The following is a 22,728-nucleotide window of genomic DNA, read 5'->3' as shown; positions in this document are numbered from 1 at the left end:
TGCAGTGTCATGGCCTTGCCTGGGCGAGATTGGTCAATCAGTTTCTCCTAGTGGGCTGACACCCCACTGAAGGAGAACTTCAGTTGCCACCAGCTGCTCCTCTGGGATGGCCATTGGCAGTAGGCCCCAGTGCTGAGTGAGGCAGAGGCAAAAAGAACATTGGGACTTTATCTGCCAGCATTGTCAAAAGACACAAGATCCAATTCAATGAGAGGCCCTGCTTAAAAAGGAGGACAGTGATGGAGGAGACCTCACACCCTCCTCTGGTGTCAGTGCGTGGATACAGACAAGCACCACACACATGCATGCGATTTTATGTGACTTCTGAGTCTGGCAGTTCACTTGGCGTGACCATCTCCAACTTCCCTAAGTTGCTGTGGTCATAGTGTTTCATCACGGCAGTAGTGACCCTAACTGATACAGGTGTCTAGAGAAGGCCTGCCTTCTAGATCAAAACTGGCTCCTTTCCATTGTGTTAGTTCATGGAACAAAAGGGGTCTCCGCAGCCTCTTGTATAAGGGTACTAATCTTACTCCTGAAGGCCTCATTTATCAGCTCCATTCTCCCAGGTCCCACTGCCTCTGGAGCGGGAACACGTGTGTGCACACACAAGGGGAAGCCTCTCCTATACTGAAACCACTTGAATTTGGGAGCAGGTGTGTTAATACTAAAACAGGTTTTATAATAGTAGTGCCAAGGAACAAGGAGGCTGTTTCACAAGGACACAAGGATCACTGGTCTTTTAATCATATAATAATAGAACTTGAAAATGTATGAAGAATGAAAAAGAAAAGGGAAATTCCCTATAAAGGTTGGAAATTTCAATAACTTGTGACTTAATTGAAAAGCTGGCATAAATTAGAAAGAATGAAAAACACTCAATACTGTCTGCTGGGCACAGTGGCATGTGCCTGTATTTCCAGCTGTTCAGGAAGTTGAGACAATCATCTGTATTCCCAGGAGTCTCAGGCCACACAGACCTCTCCAAGCAAAGGAGCACAATCACCAATTTGTCGTAATTGCTGCTTTCTGGAATTCTTGTCACAACAGAAGAGTAAATATTCTTTCCATGCACACATGAAACACTCAGTTGGAGCAGAATCTGCACTAGGAATATCAATATGCTTTAAGAGGATTCAAACCCTACCAAGTATGTCCTCCAACTATAAAAGAACTGAACCAGAAATTTAAAAACAGATTAGAAAACCAAGACATTTCCAGATAATCCACAGGTCAAGAAACTTAAGAGAAATCACAAGACTTTTCAACTGAATATAGGTAATTTTAAATTTCAAAAATCTGTGGGAGAAGAGAGGTACTGAGGGGGGGATTTCTGACATTAACACGCATCCCAAAGGGTAAAGCGATCTCAAACCAGTGACCTCACTTATGCACATCCTTAAGAAACTAGAAAAAGACGGAGAAAACTTAAATAAAAATAAGAAAGGAGATAATGAATAGCAGAGAAGAAAAAACTCAATTTGAAAACAAAAACCCACATTTTATTTTGTCCTGTGAAAACTTGCAAAGTTCAATCTAAAAGATATCTGTAAGTAGAGCACTCAAATGTCTATATAGATGCTGGATTTAGAGTTACAATCCTCCCAACCAGGAAAAGTCCAGGTTCAGAAGTCTTCCGCGGTCATTTTACCAAATATTCAAATAATGTCAAAATTATACAAACTCTCCCCAAAAAAGCGAGAAGTGAACAGTTGCTCAGTTACACTCAGTAGTATCAGCGCTAGCCTACTCCCAGGGAAAAGGGCTCGGTGGTTAAAAGCAGCTGCTGCTCTTGCAGAGGACCAGGTTTGTTTCCACAAGAATCTGAGTAATTTCTGGATTTTACCTCTCAAAAGTTTTCCGGGGAATCTACTCATTCTTATATGATAAAATCCCAGGACTCTCCAAGCAATTGGTAGGCATTTTTATCGACTGAATTCACAACTTTACAAAATAACCAGTTAAAGAATTTTGTCTCTTCCCGTTTTATAGATCTAGAAATAGGCAGATGAGAACTGAGACTGAAGTCTTCAGAGGTATGGCTCATGACAAGGGTTACCAGCTGTGCGGACTTTATATATAGAGACCCTAGATCCCCAAGCTGCTTTGTTTGGAACTCAACTGTGGAGACTAGGCTGACCTGGAAGTCAGGGGGATCCCCCTGTCCCCGGGTCCTGAATGCTGAGATTAAAGCGTGCGCTATCCCACCCGGCTTCCTTGCTTCTGAAGTTACTTTTTCACTACTTTCACCCAACCCTGTTTAAGCAGTGTTCTGGAGGATACCGGGAATGCTTGAGGCAAACGAGGGTTCGCATGGATTTGCTCCCCTTCCGCTGACAGTCACCCACAGCACAGCGTGGCACATAGAGCTGACGATTCAAGCGACCGTCGATGGAGAAAAGGCTTCTCAGTCTTGGGCTAACTTCACTGCCGGAGCAGCTGGGGAGGATTCGGGCTGCCAGCCCCAGGGGATGGCGGCTTCTGCCGGCAGGACGTGGACCTCTGCAGCCGCCCGCCTTCGCTGATCCCGGACCGGAAGTCCCTCCCCAGGAAGCAGAAGCAGCGACTTGGTCACGTGTCAGCCAAAGATGGAGCCCAGGCGACCCGAGGGAAGGTTGTGGTGAACCCGGGCGCTGGAGACCCTCGGCGAGCTCCGGCGGCTGGAAGGAGGGCATAAGGTGCGGCTCTCATCCCGCGGAGTGGTGAGTAACCACGCCACTGTCGGCAGATGCATCGGGTGACAACGACGGCGGGGGAGCTGTGTATGCTGAGCCCCTCCTCCCTCTCCACCCTAGAGGAGACCGCCTTGCTATATTTATTGTTTAATCTCAGAAGTACTGTCAATTTACAGGGTAAACTTAACTAACTTTAATTTTCCGATGTTACATTTTTTATGCAGACATTTTCGAAAAATATGCGTAGTATTTCGATTTATTTTTTGAGAAATAAATTGTAGCTCAGAAACGGACAGTCCTCCTGCCTCCGCTTCCCAAAGGCTAGTGTTACAGGTGTCACCGCAGGTGGTCTTTGCTTTTCGTTACTGCCACCCGGAAGTATTTTTTTTTAATTTTTGTACACAAAAACTCATTTGCCATTTTGACATTCACCCTATCTGGTACAGAGATCAGCAAACTACTGGTAAGTGGGCCATATTCAGTCTAAAGTGCCTGTCACGTCTATTCAGTGCCTGCAGAGGCCAGAAGAGGGCCTCAGAGCACCCTGGCCTGGAGCTACAGCTGGGTGCTGGGACTTGAACTCGGAACTGTGGGAGAGCAACTGGTGCTCTTAACTGCTCAGTCGTGTCTCCAGCTCCAAATTTTATTTTTAATCATGTGTATATGTGTGTCCAAGTATGGCCTAGTACTCACATCTGCAATGCCCATGGAAGTCAGAAGAGGGTATCCATTTCCTGGAACTGGAGCCCTTTCGTGAGAGCTGGAGAACCTGAGGCCCTAATTCTTGTCCTTTCCAATAGTGCCACTTCCTGACCCCAAATGGTTTTAACAAAGTGGTTACACTCACTTGAAGTACAGTTTATAGCTCCATCGGCAGCATGGCACAGCCTCCTGCGTGCTTCCAGGACATTGTCTAATGTTAACTAACCTGAGTAGCTAATGATAGATCTATGTGATCTTAGTATCCCCCTAATGGCTAACATTTTATCAAAGTGTACTGGTTGGTGGTTGTATTTCCCATTTGTCTACTGAACACAGTTCTTTGGGGTTTTTTTCTGTGGTAAGTTTTCATGTAGCTCATGCTGACCTCAAACTCATATGTAGCTAAGGATAGTCCTGAGCTGATCCTCCTGGGTCTAGCCAAGTGCGACAACTATAGGCATGTCGTCATGTCTGAATTAAACATTTTGTAATTTTTGTTTCATGCCTGTTATAAACTGCTTAGGAAATAAGGATTATGACATGTATTTCTTAGAAACGCATGCACTGTTTTTCATGTTCAGGCTTCTGCTGTGCTTTCCTGGGGGGCGGGGATGTTCTGTTCGTATGCTGCATATATACTGACTTTTCAGAATATGAAGTTAATCTGCAACTTTCGAAGGTACCTCAGGAGACTCTTTGTAGAGATATTTTAAAATGGGATTTTTATGTTTTTTTAGGTCCAAGATGGAAGAGCATAAACAAAGTACTATCAAAGACGACCTAATATTTAATATCATATCCAGAAAAATTAAACAACTTCCGGAATCAGAAAGGTAAGATCCCTTAGTATTAAAATGTCTCTATCAGAAAGATGTCGCAGGGTTTTAAGCAGGAAAAACTTGATCCAACTAATGTTATTGTCTATTCCAGCCAGTTTGGGGAATAGATTTAAAGTAGGCGATTGGCACCAGTGAAAAGAACCAGAATAGTAAGTTACTCTGGTAAGTAGAGGCATCACAGGGGAGCTGAGATGTAAAATATTACTTTGGAGATTGCTGTGTCTTCCGGTGTGGAAACCACACCAATTCCACTTTTTGCTGGCACTTACCGTCTTACAGCAGAGAACCTAACCTATGTAGTTGAGAACTTGGTACATTTCAGCAACTATGTGCCCCTTACACAGACACCCCATTTAGTTGTTTCCTGGCGCTGTTTCTTGAGATAGACAGAAAACCTACACAAGGTAGGGAAAGCCTGGACGACAGAAACAAAGGAAGAAACCGGGCTACCAGTAGGCGCTCCAACAAATTAAAAAAGGGCAGTGGGAATTGATCTGGTATTGTAAGGTTAAGATTTAGCTTGGAAGCAATAAAAATGTTTCGTTTTAAAGCCACAGCAAACTACAGATTAGCTGCGAGACCTGGTTCTTTTCAGGTTTCAGCGCCACTGTTTCTAAGCATTGGCTCCCACGGTTAAATAGGAATGACTCCCATTTTGTGACTTTTATATATTTGAAAAAGTGTGCAAGTTCCCTGTTTCTTTAACCCCTACAAAAAACAGGCTTCTCACGTTGGGGCTGTAGCTGTCTAGAATTTCCTGAGCCATTTCTAGAGCTGTGAAAACATCAACTCACTCTTCCCATGTAGCCAACTAGGAGAATCTCCACGGTAGAATGCAGCTCTTCTCGTCACTGTAGCAACAAGTCACCTTTATGGAACTAGTGCTCAGTCAATGAAATGGCAGACACGAATGCCAAGTGGGAGGTCAGGAAAGCATCATCTCACACACGAATGCTCGGTATCATGTCCTAGAAAAGCTTTTTAAAATAAGCACAAACTCCAGGACCTGGGGGAGGCACCTTTAGGGTTACTCTGATGGGTTGAGAAATGAGAAACATCCACCAGGGAGCCACACTGCAGATCACAACACAAATGCTAGAAACCACACTAAAGTTTAGCTGAAGAGCTTATTCTAGTTGTACTGGTGCTTTTAGGTATTTCTCCCCAAAATTAAACATATAGAGCATATATTTTGTCTTAAAATCTATCTCTCTACTTATCTCAAATTACCAATAAAATGTTCATCACTGAGTTATTGTAAACTACCTAACATATTGTTTCACTTAAATGTCAGTTACCCCAGTTTCCTAATCTGGATAATATTAACACTTAAGGAAAGAGTAAAAGGAAATACATTAATTCCATACTACTGAAACAAAGTTGAATATATATCTGTGTATAAGCAAGTTCTTTTTTTATTTTTTTATTTTCGAGACAAGGTTTCTCTGTAGTTTTTGGTGCCTGTCCTGGAACTAACTCTGTAGACCAGGCTGGCCTCGAACTCATAGAAATCCGCCTGCCTCTGCCTCCCAAATGCTGAAGCAAGTTCTTTATAGACATTAGGGGTATAAGTCAGTAGTAACACCTTAGAATGTGTTGTATTCTTAAATATGTGAACTCAAAAGAGCCAGGCATCTCCCACTTCAGAGCTGCTCCCTCTTACATAATTCAGGCAAGGCTCTTCATTAAAATCACAAAATGTATGTAGCCCAAATACGCTGCCCAAATTCAAAAGCCTTTTTAGAATAAAAATGTAGATGTGAAGCTATAATTTAATTTTGGTTTTATGGCCCTGTAAGGGGAAGAGATGTCTAATTCTTCCCAGTGTGCTAGTAAGTTCTATAACATATCAAAATTGAAGAACTTAACCAAATTGTGGAAACGGTTTTTTCCTCGCCCTCAGGTATCTGCTTCAGCATGGATCCACATATGTCGGACTTAATGCTGCTTTCAGTGGCCTAATAGCAAACAGTCTTTTTCGGCGCATCCTGCATGTGACACAAGCCCGCCTAGCTTCTAGCTTACCAATGGCCTTGATGCCATTTATGACAGCGAGCCTGACTTTTACAGGTTTTATAAGTTTACCTTTGAGTACAGGTATGCTTTATCTCGATATCCCTAGTTTGCCTTTTCTGCTGTGTCACTGAAAATAGAATGTAAACTTTCAATTCGCGTTTGCTTAAACAATCCTCAGCATCACTTTCGTAATTCCTCTCCCAGGTGACTTGAACTGTGAGACCTGTGCCGTGACCCGGGGCGCACTAGTCGGTTTTGGCATGGGTGGTGTATACCCTATCCTTTTGGCTATACCTGTGAATGGAGGCCTTGCTGCCAGGTAGGACTGGTTTCTAATTTAAAAACTTTTATTTATATGACTACCTAAGAAACTCAGAACCAAAAATACACTGTCATGTTGAGTCATTTAGACCAGAGGCGGTGTTTCCCTTCTCAGGAATTTTATAGCCGTCCTCTGTCATGCTTTATCTCTACAGTTCATGCCACTGGCCTTCAGTGTATCCAATCCTTGCTACAAAACAAACCACTCCGGGTGCTGTAGGTCCAGCAGTAACAGCTGTTCATATAACATAGTCTAAGAGTCGCCACACGTGTCCTAAAGGAAAATGCTGTCACAAACTGCTACCTGTAATCACTCCAGTTATTCTCTGAACTCTTGTAATATATGCCAATAAAAAAAAAGGAAGACTCCCATTGTCTTTTAGATACTTTTACCTTAAGATTAAGACTTATTAAGATGTACATGTCTGATGATCAATATGTTTTCTTACAGGTATGAATCAAGCCCTCTGCCACAGAAAGGAAACATCTTAAATTACTGGATTACAGTTTCTAAACCTGTCTGTAGAAAGATGTTATTTCCCATTATACTTCAGACTGTGTTTGGAGCATACCTTGGGGGCAAACAATATAATCTCCTCATAAAGGCCCTTCAGCTACCTGAACCTGGCTCAGAAATGCATTGACTTGAAGCAAATATGTACAACAGAAATAAAATAATCTGTCTCTTATATTAAAAATACAGACTTGTAATTTTTTATAAGATGACTCTGACCTGCAAGAAAGACTATGGAGCAACAAAAGTTAGAACCCCAAAAATAAAAACTAAAGAGGCATAGTTTTAAGGCTGGGGATGTAAGTTAGTGGCAGAATGGTTGTTTTGTCATACAAGAGGACCTAGGTTTAATTCCTAGCTCAAAAAAAAAAAAACAAAAACAAATGAAAAAGAACATAATCTCTCTAGTTTGCCCAATACTGTTTCTTAACCACTGCCAGTACCACTCCTTTACATTAACATTTAGTTTGGTCTCCAGCCAAGAAGAGAAATAACTACATAGCAATTATGAACAAAGCCAAACGGGAAGGAAAGGTGGCTTTTGGTTATTATTTTGTTTTGACTTATAAATACAGCATGTTCCTTATGCTTTCTTATTCTCTGCTCAGGCTGTTTCCATGAGTACAACTCATCTTACTCAAAGGATCAATCCCAGCTTACGTCTTGGGAGCTACAGAGTTTAGAAAATCACCTTTTTAAGTTCTTTAGACTCTCAGGCTTGAGCTTTTCTCCCCCATGTATGGTGCTAAGCCTGTTAGCCTATAATTCACTACCTTCCTGAGTAACCTCGCTCACAGCCAACCGTCCCATTTTTACTTTCTGAAGTATGCTCGTGAAGTCATTTTCTTAGATCATGTATGGTTCTGGAGTCATCTGTCTTCTTCCCAGGGGCTTTGTAGCCTTCTTGTTTAAACAACTACTATGGCATCATTGAATGCACACTGTCCAATTTCTGTGATGATAAATACCCGTACTGTTAATATGAGCCACTAGCTATAAGCCTGAGATCACGAGCTGTGGACACAGTCTCAGTAATGCACACTAGATCAATCAATACTCCATGAAGCAGCTAGTCACCACAGAAGAGTGTAACCATCTCTAAAACCATACTAAGTAGTTTCTAAGTAGTTTCGTTCATAAGTTTATCTTAACTATTCCTTCAATCAACTGTGACTTGTTGATTTTGAAAAGGCAGCTTTGCATGTGAAATAGGCTTCTGTGTAAAGCAAACTACCAGGCATGCCTAACAATTGGGAGGAAAAGGCAGGGCCATTGTCCCAAGTTTGAGAATAGCTTGACCTACATACACTGCAATGCCTTGTCTCCATCAATAACAAAACATGGCTGCTATTAAGCTGTAAGTGAAATTTAGCACAGATTCTGGAATGCAAGATGATTTGTTCCTTCAAAGAGTACATGAAATAGTCTTTATTCTATTTTTTTTAAGTATAATTATGAGGGAAGGAAAAAAGTTTACTGTTATCTTCCCTTGGGTTAGTCATATGATTTCATATGCTTAACTTTTAGAACTGCAAAGACAAAATGTATTTTGTACACAATTGCCTATTTTTACAAGAAATATTAGCAAAGGTAAAAGCTTTGTGATACAAAACTGTCCACCTACATTCTTTTAATGAGTAATTCAATTGATCAAAGTAAAAACACAACCCTTAAATTTAACTGCTAATTTAGATTCCTTAGGTATACAGATGGTATAATCAACTAAAATAACTCAAAATTCAGTGATGAAACCATGTTACTTAGTAAGTACAAACTGTTTACTGTGCTTGAAATGGTCCCAGGACTGAACTCCTAACACACTAACTATACATATGGTTAGCTGTTTCTATCACAGAAGGATCCTGAACTCTTCCCTCTGCTACATAGTCAAATCCTCTTTAAACTAGTAGAAATGGGCAACTAAGCAGTAAATGCTTAATCTACTGCTACAAATCTACAAAAACCCTGTTCAGAAGGCAGAGATAGAACTGTGAGGAACATTAAACCTAGGGGAATTGAGCCCTTCCTAGCTCAGACCTCAGAGAAAAATGATTAAGATTTCAGTCCAATTAAAGTTAACAAGCCACTAAAAATATTTAGAATTTTTCAATCTTCTCTGTCCAGGTACATGGTTTTAAAGAATATTCTTATTTATTATATGTGAAATATTATGTATGTGTCTACATATGTGTTTGTATACACATATTAAAATCCAAACTCAGTTAAGAGCCAGAAGGGTCTAGAAATTTGACCCCAACAGGATAATAAAAATTTGTAAACACATTTAAGCTATAATAAAATTATTTTTTTACACTGACAAAATTATACAATGCTCCAAACATAATGTGACTAGATCTATAAATTAGTTAACATAAAATATTTTCAGAAAGTTTAAATCAACAGAAATTATATGGAGTATTGTAAAATAGGATAACTGGTTAAATACTGAACCCACACATAATGATATGTAAATTCAAATATAAGAAAAGTTCTGTAGTGGTCATAATGGAAGGCCTTTTAAATTTCTAATATATAGATGGGGTTGGGAAGAACCCAGGAACACATTAAAAAATATAAAGGTAGGTCTTATAACATATACAAAGAGGGGGGAAACACGAATATTACTTATTCAACTTTGAAGAATCATTTATTTGAAAAAACTGACTGCATCTGTGAGCACTTGATCTCTACCCTCAAAATCCCTCAACCACATAACTTTGTATTCTTAAGATACGCATTTCTAGTGAATTATTCACTCTGCGTCTTGGCACCAAAGTAACAGTACCTAACCCTCCGGCTATAGGAGCATCAGCTTCTTTAATAGAAGCCTGTAGGAATTTCCTTTACTTTTTGGCTTTACAGACACTGAACACACACAAGGAGAGGACCTGAATGGATCTTAAATATCATGGTTATAGTGTAATAACACTACTTCCCATCAACTTCCTCTTCTATCTGCATTATTTCCCACGTGAGCCAAAAATAAAATGACTTAGTCTAAAACAGATGAAAATATATTAGCATAATTCAACAATAATGAAAATATGATTGGGTTCTGAATGGTTTTTTTACTTGTAATATGAAATAAGCCATTATCATCCAAAATATGAAGATCCTTCTTACAGAACAAACACTACAGAAATTTTAACAGAACAGTAGAAACTATGTCATTCATCAGAAACCTCAACACATTCAAACAGGATCAAGTACTCAATGTCCAAAATGCCAAACCTGGGATTGCACACAAGCTCATGTTACCCTAAATGGCAATACCACCCACACATTATCATAGTCACTTTAAAAAAATATACAATCAAAGCATCTATTTTAAAACACTACCCTTTAAGTTGAGGACTTTATTCTACTCAGCAAGGTGTCTGTCTTCCAAAGCAGTTTTTCACATTCCAGAAATACAAACTCATGGTAAGTTCTGTGACCACTGCTGGCCTATTTATGTCACTCTAACCCACTAAATCTAATTCCACAGAATGTGTTCTTGACTGTGTAAAAATCTAATGTTTCTTGATAAAACACTGTAATTCTCTTCTCCAATGGTTACAATTTTTTTTGAAAAAGTATGCAATAAATTTAGTGTTACTGCCATGAAAGGACAAAAAGATGTATTTTTGTTCCAAAATTAACTTAGTCTCATGGATTTCTATTAAGTCTTTCAAGCATTCCAGAGAATCTTTTCATATCTCCGTTTCTGGAAAGTGTAATCAGTATAGAAGTAATTTGGTAACTTGGAAATGGCATTCATGTTTTGCAGCAGATGCCAAATTTTTGACCGACATGGCTCCCACAATTACTGTTACCATCAGTCCAGTCAGTTAACAGGTTGTAGGAAAAGATTCGTTTTTGCAGATACTGCTAAGCTGTTTAAAGAGAAGAGAAAGAGATTAATTTAGCGAGTATAAAACGCACAGATATTTAAAATATTTTGAATACTTTGTTGGATATATCAGAGGTGTGACTACATTTTTAACAAACATGTATTTTTTAGTTAAGCCTGGTTAAAAAAGGATAAAACTTAAGTTACCATTATAGAAATACTATGCCAATATGTGTTAGTTAATTCATGTATGACTACTGACCTCCAGAGGAAGACAGGGATTAAAAAGCTATGATCTTTAGGTCTTCTATCATTTTTACCACACAGGTACAAATCAGAAATCAAACTCGAAATAGTTCCCCAAATACTAATTTGTTCTCAACCCTCACATTAAATACAATGGAACCTGAAAATTTTAATCTATTTTATATTCCAGAACTCTCTATCAAAATACTAACTATTCACAACACAATTTCTAAAAATAGTAAGACAACAGTTTTATATTAATCATAATTTTTAATTAACAAGTAGTGAACAGGACACTTTAAGATACTGTTACTACACAATGGAATTAAACAACTGTTGTAAATTGAGAAGCCCAAACATTTACAGAAAAATGTGCTTACACATAAATATGATAAAATTTATTTAAAGCCCCTGATCGGTCCTAAATACATGCAGTTACCAAGTAAAAACAAGACCATGAGTTGATGTAAAAACAAAACAAAAAAACAAAACAAAACAAAAAAACAAAAAAATGACAAAAAACATTGTTGCCCAAACTAGGAAAGAACAATGAAATGGAACTAGAGAAGACATTTACTAAAACATGTGGACCCTAACAAAGCAGCTTTAAAATCAGGCATTCTAATCTTGCCACTGTCAAGAGCTCTAATTCCCCAAACTGCCATTTATAAAATGACATTCTACATTCTGTACTGGAATTTCAAAACATCCCAATTCAGAAAGTTATCTCTCAAACCCACACCTTGAATGCAGGAAAAGCAGATGTTAGGAAAACAGTCCACAGAAATGTTGTAATTCTTGGGAAAACAAGCTTACTGCTTCCAGAACCTTTTGACTAAGATCACAGTCTGTATTACCAAGATTCATTTTCCCTATTTTCATCCACTACTTCCCAATGTCATGCTAAAGATGAATAAATTCTTTGAGCCCATAACTGAAAGATCAACAAACCTGATTTTATTATGACACCATATTTTTGTCATTGGTACTGCACAAAATTATATACAAAGAAATATATACAAAAATGTTCAAGTATTAAATTTCAATTCAAGGCTTCTGTTTCAAAAGCTACATTTAACATATTTCAGAAGGAGCACAAATTAGTCATTTCAAATAATTTTCCAACTACTTTTGGTTTATCTCTATGTATATATATATAATTCAGTAGGCACTAAAATCCATGCAGCTGCATTGTGGGGGCTTGTTCCTGCCCTTGAAGAAGCAGGTCCATCACTCCAAGTTGTGAGAGATTGGCTACTACCCATTCATGCTCAAGTGCAGTGGATAACTTTACAAAATGTGATATACTGAAAACCAGAGACTAATTTAAGTCTCAAATCATATTATCTAGCAATAAAACAGTTACAGTTAGTTGTGCATGAACAAGATTCCATTTCCATAAACAAATAACAAAAGAAAACATCTTACGTGTAAGATAACTTACATCTTTGGACTGCTGGAAAATACTTAATTATGAACATTTTAAAAATAAAAGACAGCAGAAGCCCTGATATTACCTCTTCTTCCTTATTTCTTATACTACCTTTTAAAATAAAGCAGGAAATGTGGCCAGCAGCTGGTCCCGTCTCTTCTGCCCCAACAGCTGTATCCACTTTAGCACAAAGAAAAACAAGGATGCTAAATACGTATATCCTTTATCAAACAGTGATGTTTCACAAAGAATTTAATGTCTCTTGCACGTTAGGACATGATAACACAGATTTAGACAAGTGGACAATAAACAGTATTTCAAGGGAAGAATACTTTCCATCTTGGAAAAAACAGTATCAATCATATCATTAAGTGGCCAGAACTATTTAATTTTAAAATGTGAAAAGTTTTAGAAATATGGAAAATAAGATTCTTTGTGAAGCCTCACTTTACATGTTTTCATTCACATTTCATAACCTTCAATATCTAGTCATATACAAATTTAGCCTAAATTTTAATACAACAAAAATAAATGCTTCCAACAAGTTCTTCATACTCAGTGATAGATAATTACTGTGCTGGTCCTCAGACATTTCATTAATCATTCTTCCAGAAATCTGAAGGGTATGTTAATTTCCAACTTAAGAGATGAAATATTAGAATCTTATATAGATTGTATTTCTGTATTTTCTACTGTAAACTAGAAGGCATTCTTAAGTATTTTAAGAGATTTGTCATCTCCAGAAAAATACCACATTTGTGCATGCCTCAAATACTTATGTCAACCTCTGAAGTTGCTCTACAATTGGAATTCCAATTTGCACCGGGTACAACTCGGAAGTTCCATTCACTTCACCTGTTTCACTGTCTCCAAACTGTATCTCTATTAGCAGGTTTCAGTGTACAGTTGGAACCGATGTCCTCCAAGGCCATGTCCACACTGGGGACAGATGAGCTAGGGACACGCAACTCTGAACAAGGGGACACATTTAACAGCTATTTCAACCAGAAGCAACTTTAAGTACATCGTTGACCAGCACAAGTCTGTTTCCAGGGTGGACAGGGCCCAAATGAAAATTCCCCTCCCACCTTTCAATAAAAAAAGAAACAAACGAAAAATATACCACACACACACACACACAAATTGAGATGTTGCCCATTAAAGCAGACTAAGCAGCAGAGCATGAGCGTTACGTGAAGAGATGGATCCTTACCAGGTTGGGAGGCGGGAACGACTGTTCTGTAACCCCTACAACGGAGCCTGGCAGGAAGGAAATCACCTAAAAAAGAAACTGTCAGAGAGATTTAATAGTCACAGGTTATCATTAGGAGTTGGTTACAGTGTCACATTCATGCGTTTTAGCTAAACACTTAAAAGATTTAATATTACTTTTTTTTTCCGCCTCTGAAATGTGTCCGGTGAAGATGTCCCACTAAGGTGTTTGACATGGTGTAAGGGAGCAGAAGGGGGTAACCGCGGATAAAGAGCAGACTACTTGACCCTACATTTTAAGAGAAGACGACGCCTTCCGAGCGCACGCCGAGCAGAACTCCACCGACACCTTATCCTTGTCCACATGGAGACACACTCCTCCCGCCGCGTCGTCCTCTTCTGGCAGCTCCGGCGGCTGCTTCCCCACCGGCAGGGCGTAGTCATGGTCACCGGCGGGCGAGTCCCTGAAGAGCGAGGTGGTCAGGCGCAGTCCCACGCCGCTCAGCCGGCTCAGCAGGCGAGCCAGTCCCGTCTCGTTGGCGAGGACTGCCCGTAGGTAGCGACTCTCCTCCTGCAGTGCTTGCACGCGTCTGCCCAGCTCCCTGTTCTCGGCCCGCAGCTCCTGGTTCTCGGCAGCCAGTCCCCGGACTCGACTCTCCAGCCCCATCACGTACTCCTTCTTCTTGAGTCGATTGAGACGGGCCGCGGCCGCCGCTGCCTTCCGGGGACTCTTGGCCGCCGCTTGGCTGTTGTCGTTGGTGCCGCCGCCGCCGCCTCCTCCTCCCGGGGACTTTCTCCGCCTCTTTTCGGCGCTACCGCGCTCGCCACCGGCGCCGCCGCCGCCACTGCAGCCTCCGATGCCGTTCAGCAGCCTCTGCAGCAAGTCAGAAAAGCGCTGCATCTCCGCGGCCGCGCTCTCGTCGTCGTCGTCCCCCCGCAAGAGGCCGCCGCTCTCCGAGCCTCCGCCGGACGAGGACAGGGGCCCGGGCGAGCTGAGCCCGGGCTCCAGGTGCCAGTCCGGTTGCCGAGGGTCCAGCAGATCGGCCAGTTCCAGCCCGGAGAGAAAGTCCATGTCCTCCGGCTCTTCCTTGGGGACCATGGCGATCGCGTCCTCCTCGTCCTCCTCCATCTTCCCTGGCGGGGGCGAGGGCGCGGGCGCGCGCACGGCCACGCTGCCGCGGCTCCCCCTCCGGGCCGCCTCCGACTCGCCCCCGTCGCCCGGCGGCGGCGGCCGACGCTCAGGCGATCCCGACCCCGTCGAAGTCTCCGACCCCGCGGCCGCCGCGCTCCGGTCCTGCCGGCCGGCGCGGACACTCGACGAGTCGTGGCCCGAGGCTGCCAGCAGCTTGGTCAGGCTGTGCCTCATGGGGCCGGGCGGCAGGCCCGGCTAGGCCGCAGCCCCGCCGACCCCGGGGCCCCCCCGCGCCGCCGTGCGCACAGCCACGGCGCGGAACGAACCGCAGGCACCGGGAAGGTCCGAGTCGCTTCCCGCGGCCGCCCAACCCCCCGCGCAGGGCGGGGGGACGGCCGTGGAAGCGAAGAGTGGCGACACCCGAGGGGACCCGGCCGCGCCACCCAGACAGCGGCCTGGCCGGAAGTTACCCTCGCTCCCTGCCCCGCCCATCGCAGCGCGCGCCGCCAGCCGTGGTCTCGCGAGAATGAGAGTGCTTTCGAGGGGCGGGATTTCGAGCTCCGTGGTGATGTCATAGTAACAGAGGGAAAAACAATGGGGTCCGCATTTACACACACTCCCTAATCCATCAGTACTACCCAGTACCAAACTCCACAACCCAACACTTGACCTCTAGACATATTTGACATACCTATATAAAAAATATCGATTTGAGAACACTTTATTTTTGCTGTTTCTCCCAAAATTGCAAGCAAAACAACACGTAAGGAAATAGCCACGACTGAAACAAAAGACTATCCTTCCTAAATAGTGTTACCAACCTCAGAATAATTTACTCATGTACTCACGTATAGCTCTCTGGGCGACATTCAGAAGTCCTTAGTGTCAGATAATCTTTCATACTACAACCAAAGCTATTATTATTATTGTTATCATCTTTATCAACATTATTTGTTTTTTGCCACTTACAGCGTTAGCTGGTTTGCTAAGATTGGGTGGCTTGTTTGTTTATTGGTCTGTTGTTTTGCTATTTGTTTTGTCCATGTTTTTTGGTTTTGTTTTCTTTTGTATTTGCCAAACTAGCAATTTCTTCTGCTTTTTAAAATACTGGCTTTTTGAGAAGACAAAGTCAGCTGTCTTGAAAAAAAAACACCACATTCCCAATCTGTGGTTCTGACTTGTCTGTGCTATTTCTCTAGTTTCCTAAGGGATGTGGGACTTGGAAGTGTTTACAAATGTCCTACAGTATAATGAAACACCATACCATAGCTCATAGCTCATGTTTGCCAAAGAGAAGTTTGTATTCGAGAAGACGACACACACACGGGGGGGGGGGGGGGGGGGGGTAACGTTGTAGGGGTGTCTCGGTCAGGCTTGACTCTGCTAATTAAAGAATTAAAAGCGGGAAAAACGGAAACATAGCAGGCAGCAGCGGGTAAATTTTATTACAAACAAAGAAGCACACACACAGGTATTCTTCGTGGCCTAGGTATTCTTCGTGGCCTAGGATCTGTCCCCAATCCTCCCATTTTGGATTGGTCAATTTATGGAAAGAAAGAGGAGCTGACAGGCCTACAGCTTCAGGCAAACATGTTGCAGACCAGCTTTGACCAGTCAGCTGGAAAGCTTGGAAGGGCAAGCTGCTGGCCTGAGAAAAAGCATGCCAGGCCTTTGTAACAGGCAAGAGCGGTGAGGAAGAAGCCCAAAGTTGGCCATCTTTATCATCATGTGCCGTTCCTTTTCCTGTCTGTCCATCTGTCAGGTCGGTTCTGCCTCTTGGCTCCTTTAAACACACTCCACTTGTTCACTTGCAACGTGTGAACATGTCAAGGCAAACTACCTGCCACTCAAAGGGAGTAGGAAGAGACAGTTTATTGTTGTGCTGAATAGACTTTGGTCCAGGAACATGAGATTCGGGATGGCCTGAATGACATATTTCAATTTGGAAATAGTTCCAGACAAACAGAAAGACACAAAGCAAGACATTTTTCAAATATGTTGGTGGAAATTTCAGGTAGGCAGATTACAGCAAAGTGAGGAAATCTCTGTTACTGTTCTCAGAGATATTTGATAAAATTCCTAGCTTTGGAGTGGGGAGAGGGAAGCTACTGGTCTATTAAATCAATACTTTCCAAACACTTTTACATGATACTTGAAAGGATATAAGGCCAGGCATAGAGGTGGTCAATGAATGGTAAGCCTAGTCAAATTAGCCCAAGATAATTTCGTTCTGGAGTTTCAACACCACAACACTGCACAATCAAGTTGTGATCAGTATTTCAAATGTGAAATCTTTAATATAGAGATGTGTTTTTTCTTTCTGGAAAACTCAGTTCATAATGCACATGGTGACTAGAATAAATCCATATCCAAGCTTAACTTACATACCAATAGAGGACCTCAAGTATGCCCTGAGAAAAAAGAGACATTAGTGATAAACAATACCGAAGGACTGGTTTGTATCTGACCTGAAAAAAAACAAAGGAAGTCTCCTGCCTTGCAAATTTGGGAGACACAGGCAGACAGATCTGAGTTCACAGCCAGCATGCTCTACATAGTAAGTTCTAAGACAGGCAAGCTACGTAGTGAGACCCTCTCTCAAAAAAACAAACAAGAAAGAAAATAGAAAAAAGAAAGAAGAAAAACTTCAGGACTTTACAATTTTTTATATGCTGAAAAGTGTAAGCTAGGCACAGGGTGAAGAGGATAATGTGTAGCTCCCTCTGGACCCCTCGTTCCTCCATATTTAACAATCTATTGCTTCACTTGCTTCACCTCCTCTCTTATTTTGTTGAGATATGTATGAATAAAGCATAGGCATCCCGTCATTTCACCCCCTTTGATGACCAATTTCTTGAATTCTTTGTATATTTTGGAGATCAGTCCTCTGTCTGATGTGGGGTTGGTGAAGATCTTTTCCCATTCTGTAGGCTGTCATTTTGTCTGGTTGACCATGTCCTTTGCTTTACAGAAGCTTCTCAGTTTCAGGAGGTTTATTGTTTCTCTCAGTGTCTGTGCTGCTGGGGTCATATTTAGGAAGTGGTTCCCTGTGCCAGTGCGTTCAAGTGTACTTGCCACTTTCTCTTCTATGAGGTTCAGTGTGGCTGGCTTTATGATGAGGTCTTTGATCCATCTGAACTTGAGTTCTGTGCATGGTGATAGATATGGGTCTATTTTCATTCTTCTACATGTTGATATCCAGTTATGCCAGCACCATTTGTTAAATGAGCTTTCTTTTTTCCAGTTGGTATTTTTTTGCTTCTTTGTCAAAAATCAGGTGTTCGAAAGTGTGTGGATTAATATCTGGGTCTTCTATTCGGTTCCCTTGGTCCTTCTGTCTGTCCACTCAATATTATCACTTTGATACTCAGATTTCTCTTTGGTTATTTAAATCCCCTCCAACTAAGATCTTCAAATTTTGACATAATGGCGTTCATGTTTGCTTTTTTACTATAGCTATATGTTCTCTTTCTAGTCCAGATACAGAGTCAGCCTCTCCTCCAAGAAGAGGCATTAGGTAGAAACAGTTTTTAGGAGTTACAAAATTGGCCTTAGGGATGTTCATAGCACTGGGTTGACTTTGCTTTCAGCCATTCAATTGACCAAGCTAAGAAATAAGTATTGGTAAGAGAAAGTTATCATGAATTTAGAATATCACCTATTTGAATGTAAGACTAAAATATTTTTACTTAACCTCTTTAATATTTGCATTCAAACACTGGAAATTTTGTTCGTTAGTAACATTAACATAACTTTGCTCTAACTAAATTCATATAATGGTTTTAGTACAATGACATTACAATTAGCAATTAGTATTAATGAATACAATCTACGAAGGTTTCTTTGCAGCCCCATTTCCATTAGAATATGTTCCATTAAGAACATTCATTCAGGGGCTGGAGAGATGGCTCAGAGGTTAAGAGCACTGGCTGCTCTTCCAGAGGTCCTGAGTTCAATTCCCAGCAACCACATGGTGGGTCACAACCATCTGTATGAGATCTGGTGCCCTCTTCTGGTCTACAGACACACATGGAAGGAATGTTGTATACATAATAAATAAAGAAATAATAAATAAAGAAATAAATCTTTTTTTTTAAAAAAAAAAAAGTATATTCAGGCCCAGGTGGGTGAAACACAGCCACGGGCCTACCCAGTGCTGCAAGGCAAACACCATTATGATGAGCAAATATTTGGTGGAGAAACAGAAAAGAAGAAGGAGGCTGGTTTATGTGCTGTGGAAAGAGGCAGAGCTGAAGAAACTAAGGTGGTGAGGAACAGGCTAATGTGGGTGGTCTGCTTGCCCGCCAGGGCCAGGGTGACATCTGGGCCTGGACTGCTGCTGTGGTCCAACTCCAGGAATGATCTTCATTGACCCCAGTGGCCAGTGTTCCCACTAAAGGCCACACGGAAGTCCTGAGGTCTGGGCCACCACATGTGGCCGTGCTGGTATCCAAAAGACTGAGGTCTGAGTCTGGACTTCAGTTACCACCGAAGACCAAGCAGATGCTCAGGGTCTCAGACCTGAGCCATGTTGGTAACTGAGGGCCATGCCGACCTGAGAAACCTGAGCTGCCAGCACGGATCGTGGTGTCATCCACTCAGGTTGCTGCAAGGGGCCATGTCCTGGGTCCTTGGTCCAACAGTAGCTAGGGTCTGATTTGATGTTCGCGGTTCTTGTTATCTCCAAGGTCTGTGCAGATGCCTGGGGTTTGGTCAGCCACCTGAGACCATATCAGTGTCCTAGGGCCATGCTTCCACAGGGAACATATTGATCTGGGTGTCACAGCTATGGTGACATCTGGGCCCCCGGCTGCTGCCAAGGGCCATGTCTGGGTCTTTGGTCCCGTTACAGCTGGGATCTGTGCTGATGTCTGTGGACCAAGATACCGCAGGGGACCATGGGAACCATGAGTGTTAAAATCCTAGGGTCATGCTGAGCTGCCACAACCCTATGCTGGCCCTGGGAGATCTGGCCCTGCCCCTACCCGGTAAGGTCAGCAGAAGAGCTCGCTCTACCCACCCCTTTTACTCAGAAGAGCTGCCCCCCACTACTCAGGACAAATGGCCCCGCCCCTCACCGTGGGAGTGGGGAAGCTGGTCTGTGGTGTTTTCTCTCATTTGTCATTTCTAGGTTTTATATAGACAAACAAAATCATAGACATAAATAACTTACATACATACATACATGTGACATAAAGTGAAACTGTCTAGGAGAACAAAAGGGGCCAACAGAAGTAGAGCTGGGGAGATGGGAAATATGCTCGAAGAACACTATATACATATATGAAAATAGTTTAATAATAATTAAATACATTATTATGAATACATACCTAGAAAAACAAAACATATAAATCTAAGATCTAAGAAAATCTGGAAATCCATAAGAAAAGGTAATACTACTCCAATCATTAAGTTTGAGAGAAAAATGCTAGCTGTTAGAAGGCAGTCTTTGGTGTGCAGAATGACTCTGGGACTTTCCATATGCCACTGGACATGTGTGAGCGCAGCCGCTTCCAGCTGAATGACCTGACCCAGATCTGTCAGGCCATGCTTAGCATGCTCCAAAATAGATCTTGCCTGCCTAGTTGGAGAAAGAGAAGTCTGCAGGCTTTAAATAATTTACACAGAAACGAAGCCTACTAGAAATTAAGCAGACACGTGGAAGAGTCTTTCATTTTGTTTTGAATGTTGCTGTCTTTCAAATAAGTACGATGATGTACGGTTCAAAAATCAAATGATGTAAAAAAAAATTGTCCATGTTGAGAAGTGTCATTCCAAATCTTCTTTCTGACAACTTCATTCCCTACGCCCCATGATACCACTAACAAATCCTTTCCCTAGCATTTTTCAACATTCATTTGTACTTCTAGACATAAATTTTACTCATAGCCTCCTCTCCTCTTCTGCCCAGGACCTGAGAAATAGCACATATTATATTGTTTCACCTTTTTACATACATCCTGAAGATACTATTGTGTAAGAGATAATGCACTATTGCTCCATGGTTGTGCAGAATTACAAAGGGAAACATTGACTGGGTGTTCTTCAATGCTGCGAGCCATTTTTAATCTTCCGCTATTAGAATGATATAATAAATATATAACATATAGTTCCATAACTATAACAAATACTGACAGTTGACAAGTGGGAGAAGTTTGCTTTGGCTTATTGTTCTGCAATTTTAGCCCATGATTAATTAACCCCCTTGCTTTGGGTTATGGCAGGGAGCAGAGAGTAGAACAAGACCGCCCACTTCATGGTCAGAGAGCAAAGAAAGAAGAAAGAATCCGAGTCTCTCAGTCCTCTTCGGCAGCAAGTGACCTAAAGACCTTCCATTAAGCCCCAGTCTTAACACTTCCCAATAATGCTCCCTCTGGGACCAAGCCTTTAGCATGTGGACATTTACAACACAAACTGTAGCAAACCTTTAACATGAAAGGAAAAATTATTATAGATGAGTACACAGTAAGAGTGAATCAGAACATGGATGAGAACAACTTGGCAGCTAGCGAAGGCCAGCATCCCCTTGTGGACCTGAGGAGTTGGGGCTTGCGGAATATTATAGTTAATTAGATGTGTAGTGAATGACAGGATTGACAAGTTCCAAGGGGATGTTTATCTTGATATATTTTCTGAATGGAAAGGGCTTGGTTGACACGCACATCAGGTATTGGAGCTCACCTGTGCAGCCCAGGCCACACTCACCAGGTGCTGGAGCTCACCTGTGCAGCCTGGGTCACGCACATCAGGTTCTTGAAACTCCCCTGTACAGCCTGGGCCATTAGGCTTGACAGGTTTTTAGCATTTAGATGATAACATCGATTTGTTCTTTGGAAAATGGAAAATAATTGCAAAAGCCTATTCTTAGCCCGTGTTCCACATTCTAAGCAATGTTTCCAAGACTCATGATTGAACTTCTTTAAAACGTACTCCCTGGGGGCTGGAGAGATGGCTTAGCAGTTAGGGACTCGGTGTTCTTCCAGAGAACTCAAGTTCAATTCCCAGCACCCACATGGCAACTCACACCTGTCTGTAACTCCAAGATCTCTACACCCTCACACAGACATACATGCAGGCAAAACACCAAGGCACATACAACAAAGTTTTTTTTAAAAAAAAAAAAGAGAAAAAAATGAAAAAGCACCCACTCCCCACCTGACACGGACTTGGGAACTAAGTAGATAGAGCAATGCAGATACCTAGTGACCCGTTAACTACTCACGCCCCTTCCTTCTAGTTCTCCCCATTGCACAGCAGAGATTGCCCGCTTTCCCATCACAGTGGTGGAGCCTGGTTCGTCTGAATCATCCATGGCAACCTGCCCTCTGAAAACGCTAGGCCGAAGTATTTCCAGAGGGCTGAGTTTGGGACAATGGATGCTGGAAGATCCACCAGCTGGCTGGGTAGCCTAGGTTTTAGGGAGAGAAGTCAAAGTTACACTCCTCTTTCCTGGTGGCCTAACAGGCAAGGTTTCAAAGTTCTGCTCAGTCTCAAAGTGGGGAGGGGTAAGACAGTTCATAATACGTAAATTCATCTGGTCAGTGCCCTGACCCAGCCGCAGCTACTCCATAGGTGTCTTGGTAAAGGTAGGACTTGATAGAATCACAGGCGCGGGTGCCAGGGCTCCGGTCAAGTCTTTAAAGCATTTTTTTTTAAACTTCAATAGAACCGAGCTGTGGAGATCTAGGTTTCCCACCTGTCCCTTACTAGGAACTAGCCTGAATTCATTTTCACTCCCTGAAGCAGCCACAGTGCTCTGAAAACATGGCGGTTCATCAATGTTTCTTCCAGAGGTCACGCTTAGTTC

At 42.0% G+C, this 22,728-nt stretch overlaps 2 protein-coding genes across 6 annotated transcripts; one reads left to right on the top strand and one right to left on the bottom strand.

Moving 5' to 3' along the window:
* Nucleotides 1-2,532: 2,532 nt before the first annotated feature.
* Tmem126a (transmembrane protein 126A) lies at nt 2,533-7,251 on the top strand. 3 transcript variants are annotated; one of them, XM_085683029.2, is made up of 6 exons: nt 2,675-2,702; nt 4,115-4,210; nt 4,308-4,378; nt 6,120-6,313; nt 6,437-6,551; nt 7,005-7,251. In XM_085683029.2, exons 4-6 carry the CDS (start codon nt 6,244-6,246, stop codon nt 7,195-7,197), a joined length of 378 nt encoding a protein of 125 aa, XP_085539155.1. In that variant the 5' UTR covers nt 2,675-2,702; nt 4,115-4,210; nt 4,308-4,378; nt 6,120-6,243; the 3' UTR covers nt 7,198-7,251. The 3 variants fall into 3 exon arrangements, with proteins under 3 accessions (XP_048291130.1, XP_048291129.1, XP_085539155.1); XM_048435173.3 differs by lacking the exon at nt 4,308-4,378 and having other exon boundaries at nt 2,533-2,678; XM_048435172.2 differs by lacking the exon at nt 4,308-4,378 and having other exon boundaries at nt 2,547-2,702.
* A 2,864-nt stretch (nt 7,252-10,115) lies between these two features.
* On the bottom strand, nt 10,116-15,399 carry Crebzf (CREB/ATF bZIP transcription factor). 3 transcript variants are annotated; one of them, XM_085683026.2, is made up of 4 exons: nt 14,083-15,399; nt 13,791-13,868; nt 12,689-12,757; nt 10,116-10,942 (listed from the first exon to the last, which is right to left on the bottom strand). In XM_085683026.2, exons 1-2 carry the CDS (start codon nt 15,153-15,155, stop codon nt 13,853-13,855), a joined length of 1,089 nt encoding a protein of 362 aa, XP_085539152.2. In that variant the 5' UTR covers nt 15,156-15,399; the 3' UTR covers nt 10,116-10,942; nt 12,689-12,757; nt 13,791-13,852. The 3 variants fall into 3 exon arrangements, with proteins under 3 accessions (XP_085539152.2, XP_085539153.2, XP_085539151.2); XM_085683027.2 differs by having other exon boundaries at nt 13,791-15,399; XM_085683025.2 differs by lacking the exon at nt 10,116-10,942 and having other exon boundaries at nt 11,396-12,757.
* Nucleotides 15,400-22,728: the final 7,329 nt, after the last annotated feature.

This window comes from Myodes glareolus, chromosome 24 (genome assembly GCF_982192425.1).
Source record: "Myodes glareolus chromosome 24, mMyoGla1.1, whole genome shotgun sequence".
NCBI lineage: Eukaryota > Metazoa > Chordata > Mammalia > Rodentia > Cricetidae > Myodes > Myodes glareolus.
This window is presented reverse-complemented; position numbering and strand designations above follow the sequence as displayed.

What these genes read in the sequence shown, in the direction of transcription:
- Tmem126a (XM_048435173.3), top strand. Translation starts at nt 4,122, where the DNA reads ATGGAAGAGCATAAACAAAGTACTATCAAAGACGACCTAATATTTAAT. An exon ending in CAACTTCCGGAATCAGAAAG is followed by an intron (nt 4,211 to 6,119) that starts GTAAGATCCCTT and finishes CCTCGCCCTCAG; the next exon opens with GTATCTGCTTCAGCATGGAT. An exon ending in AATGGAGGCCTTGCTGCCAG is followed by an intron (nt 6,552 to 7,004) that starts GTAGGACTGGTT and finishes GTTTTCTTACAG; the next exon opens with GTATGAATCAAGCCCTCTGC.
- Crebzf (XM_085683026.2), bottom strand. Translation starts at nt 15,155, where the DNA reads ATGAGGCACAGCCTGACCAAGCTGCTGGCAGCCTCGGGCCACGACTCG.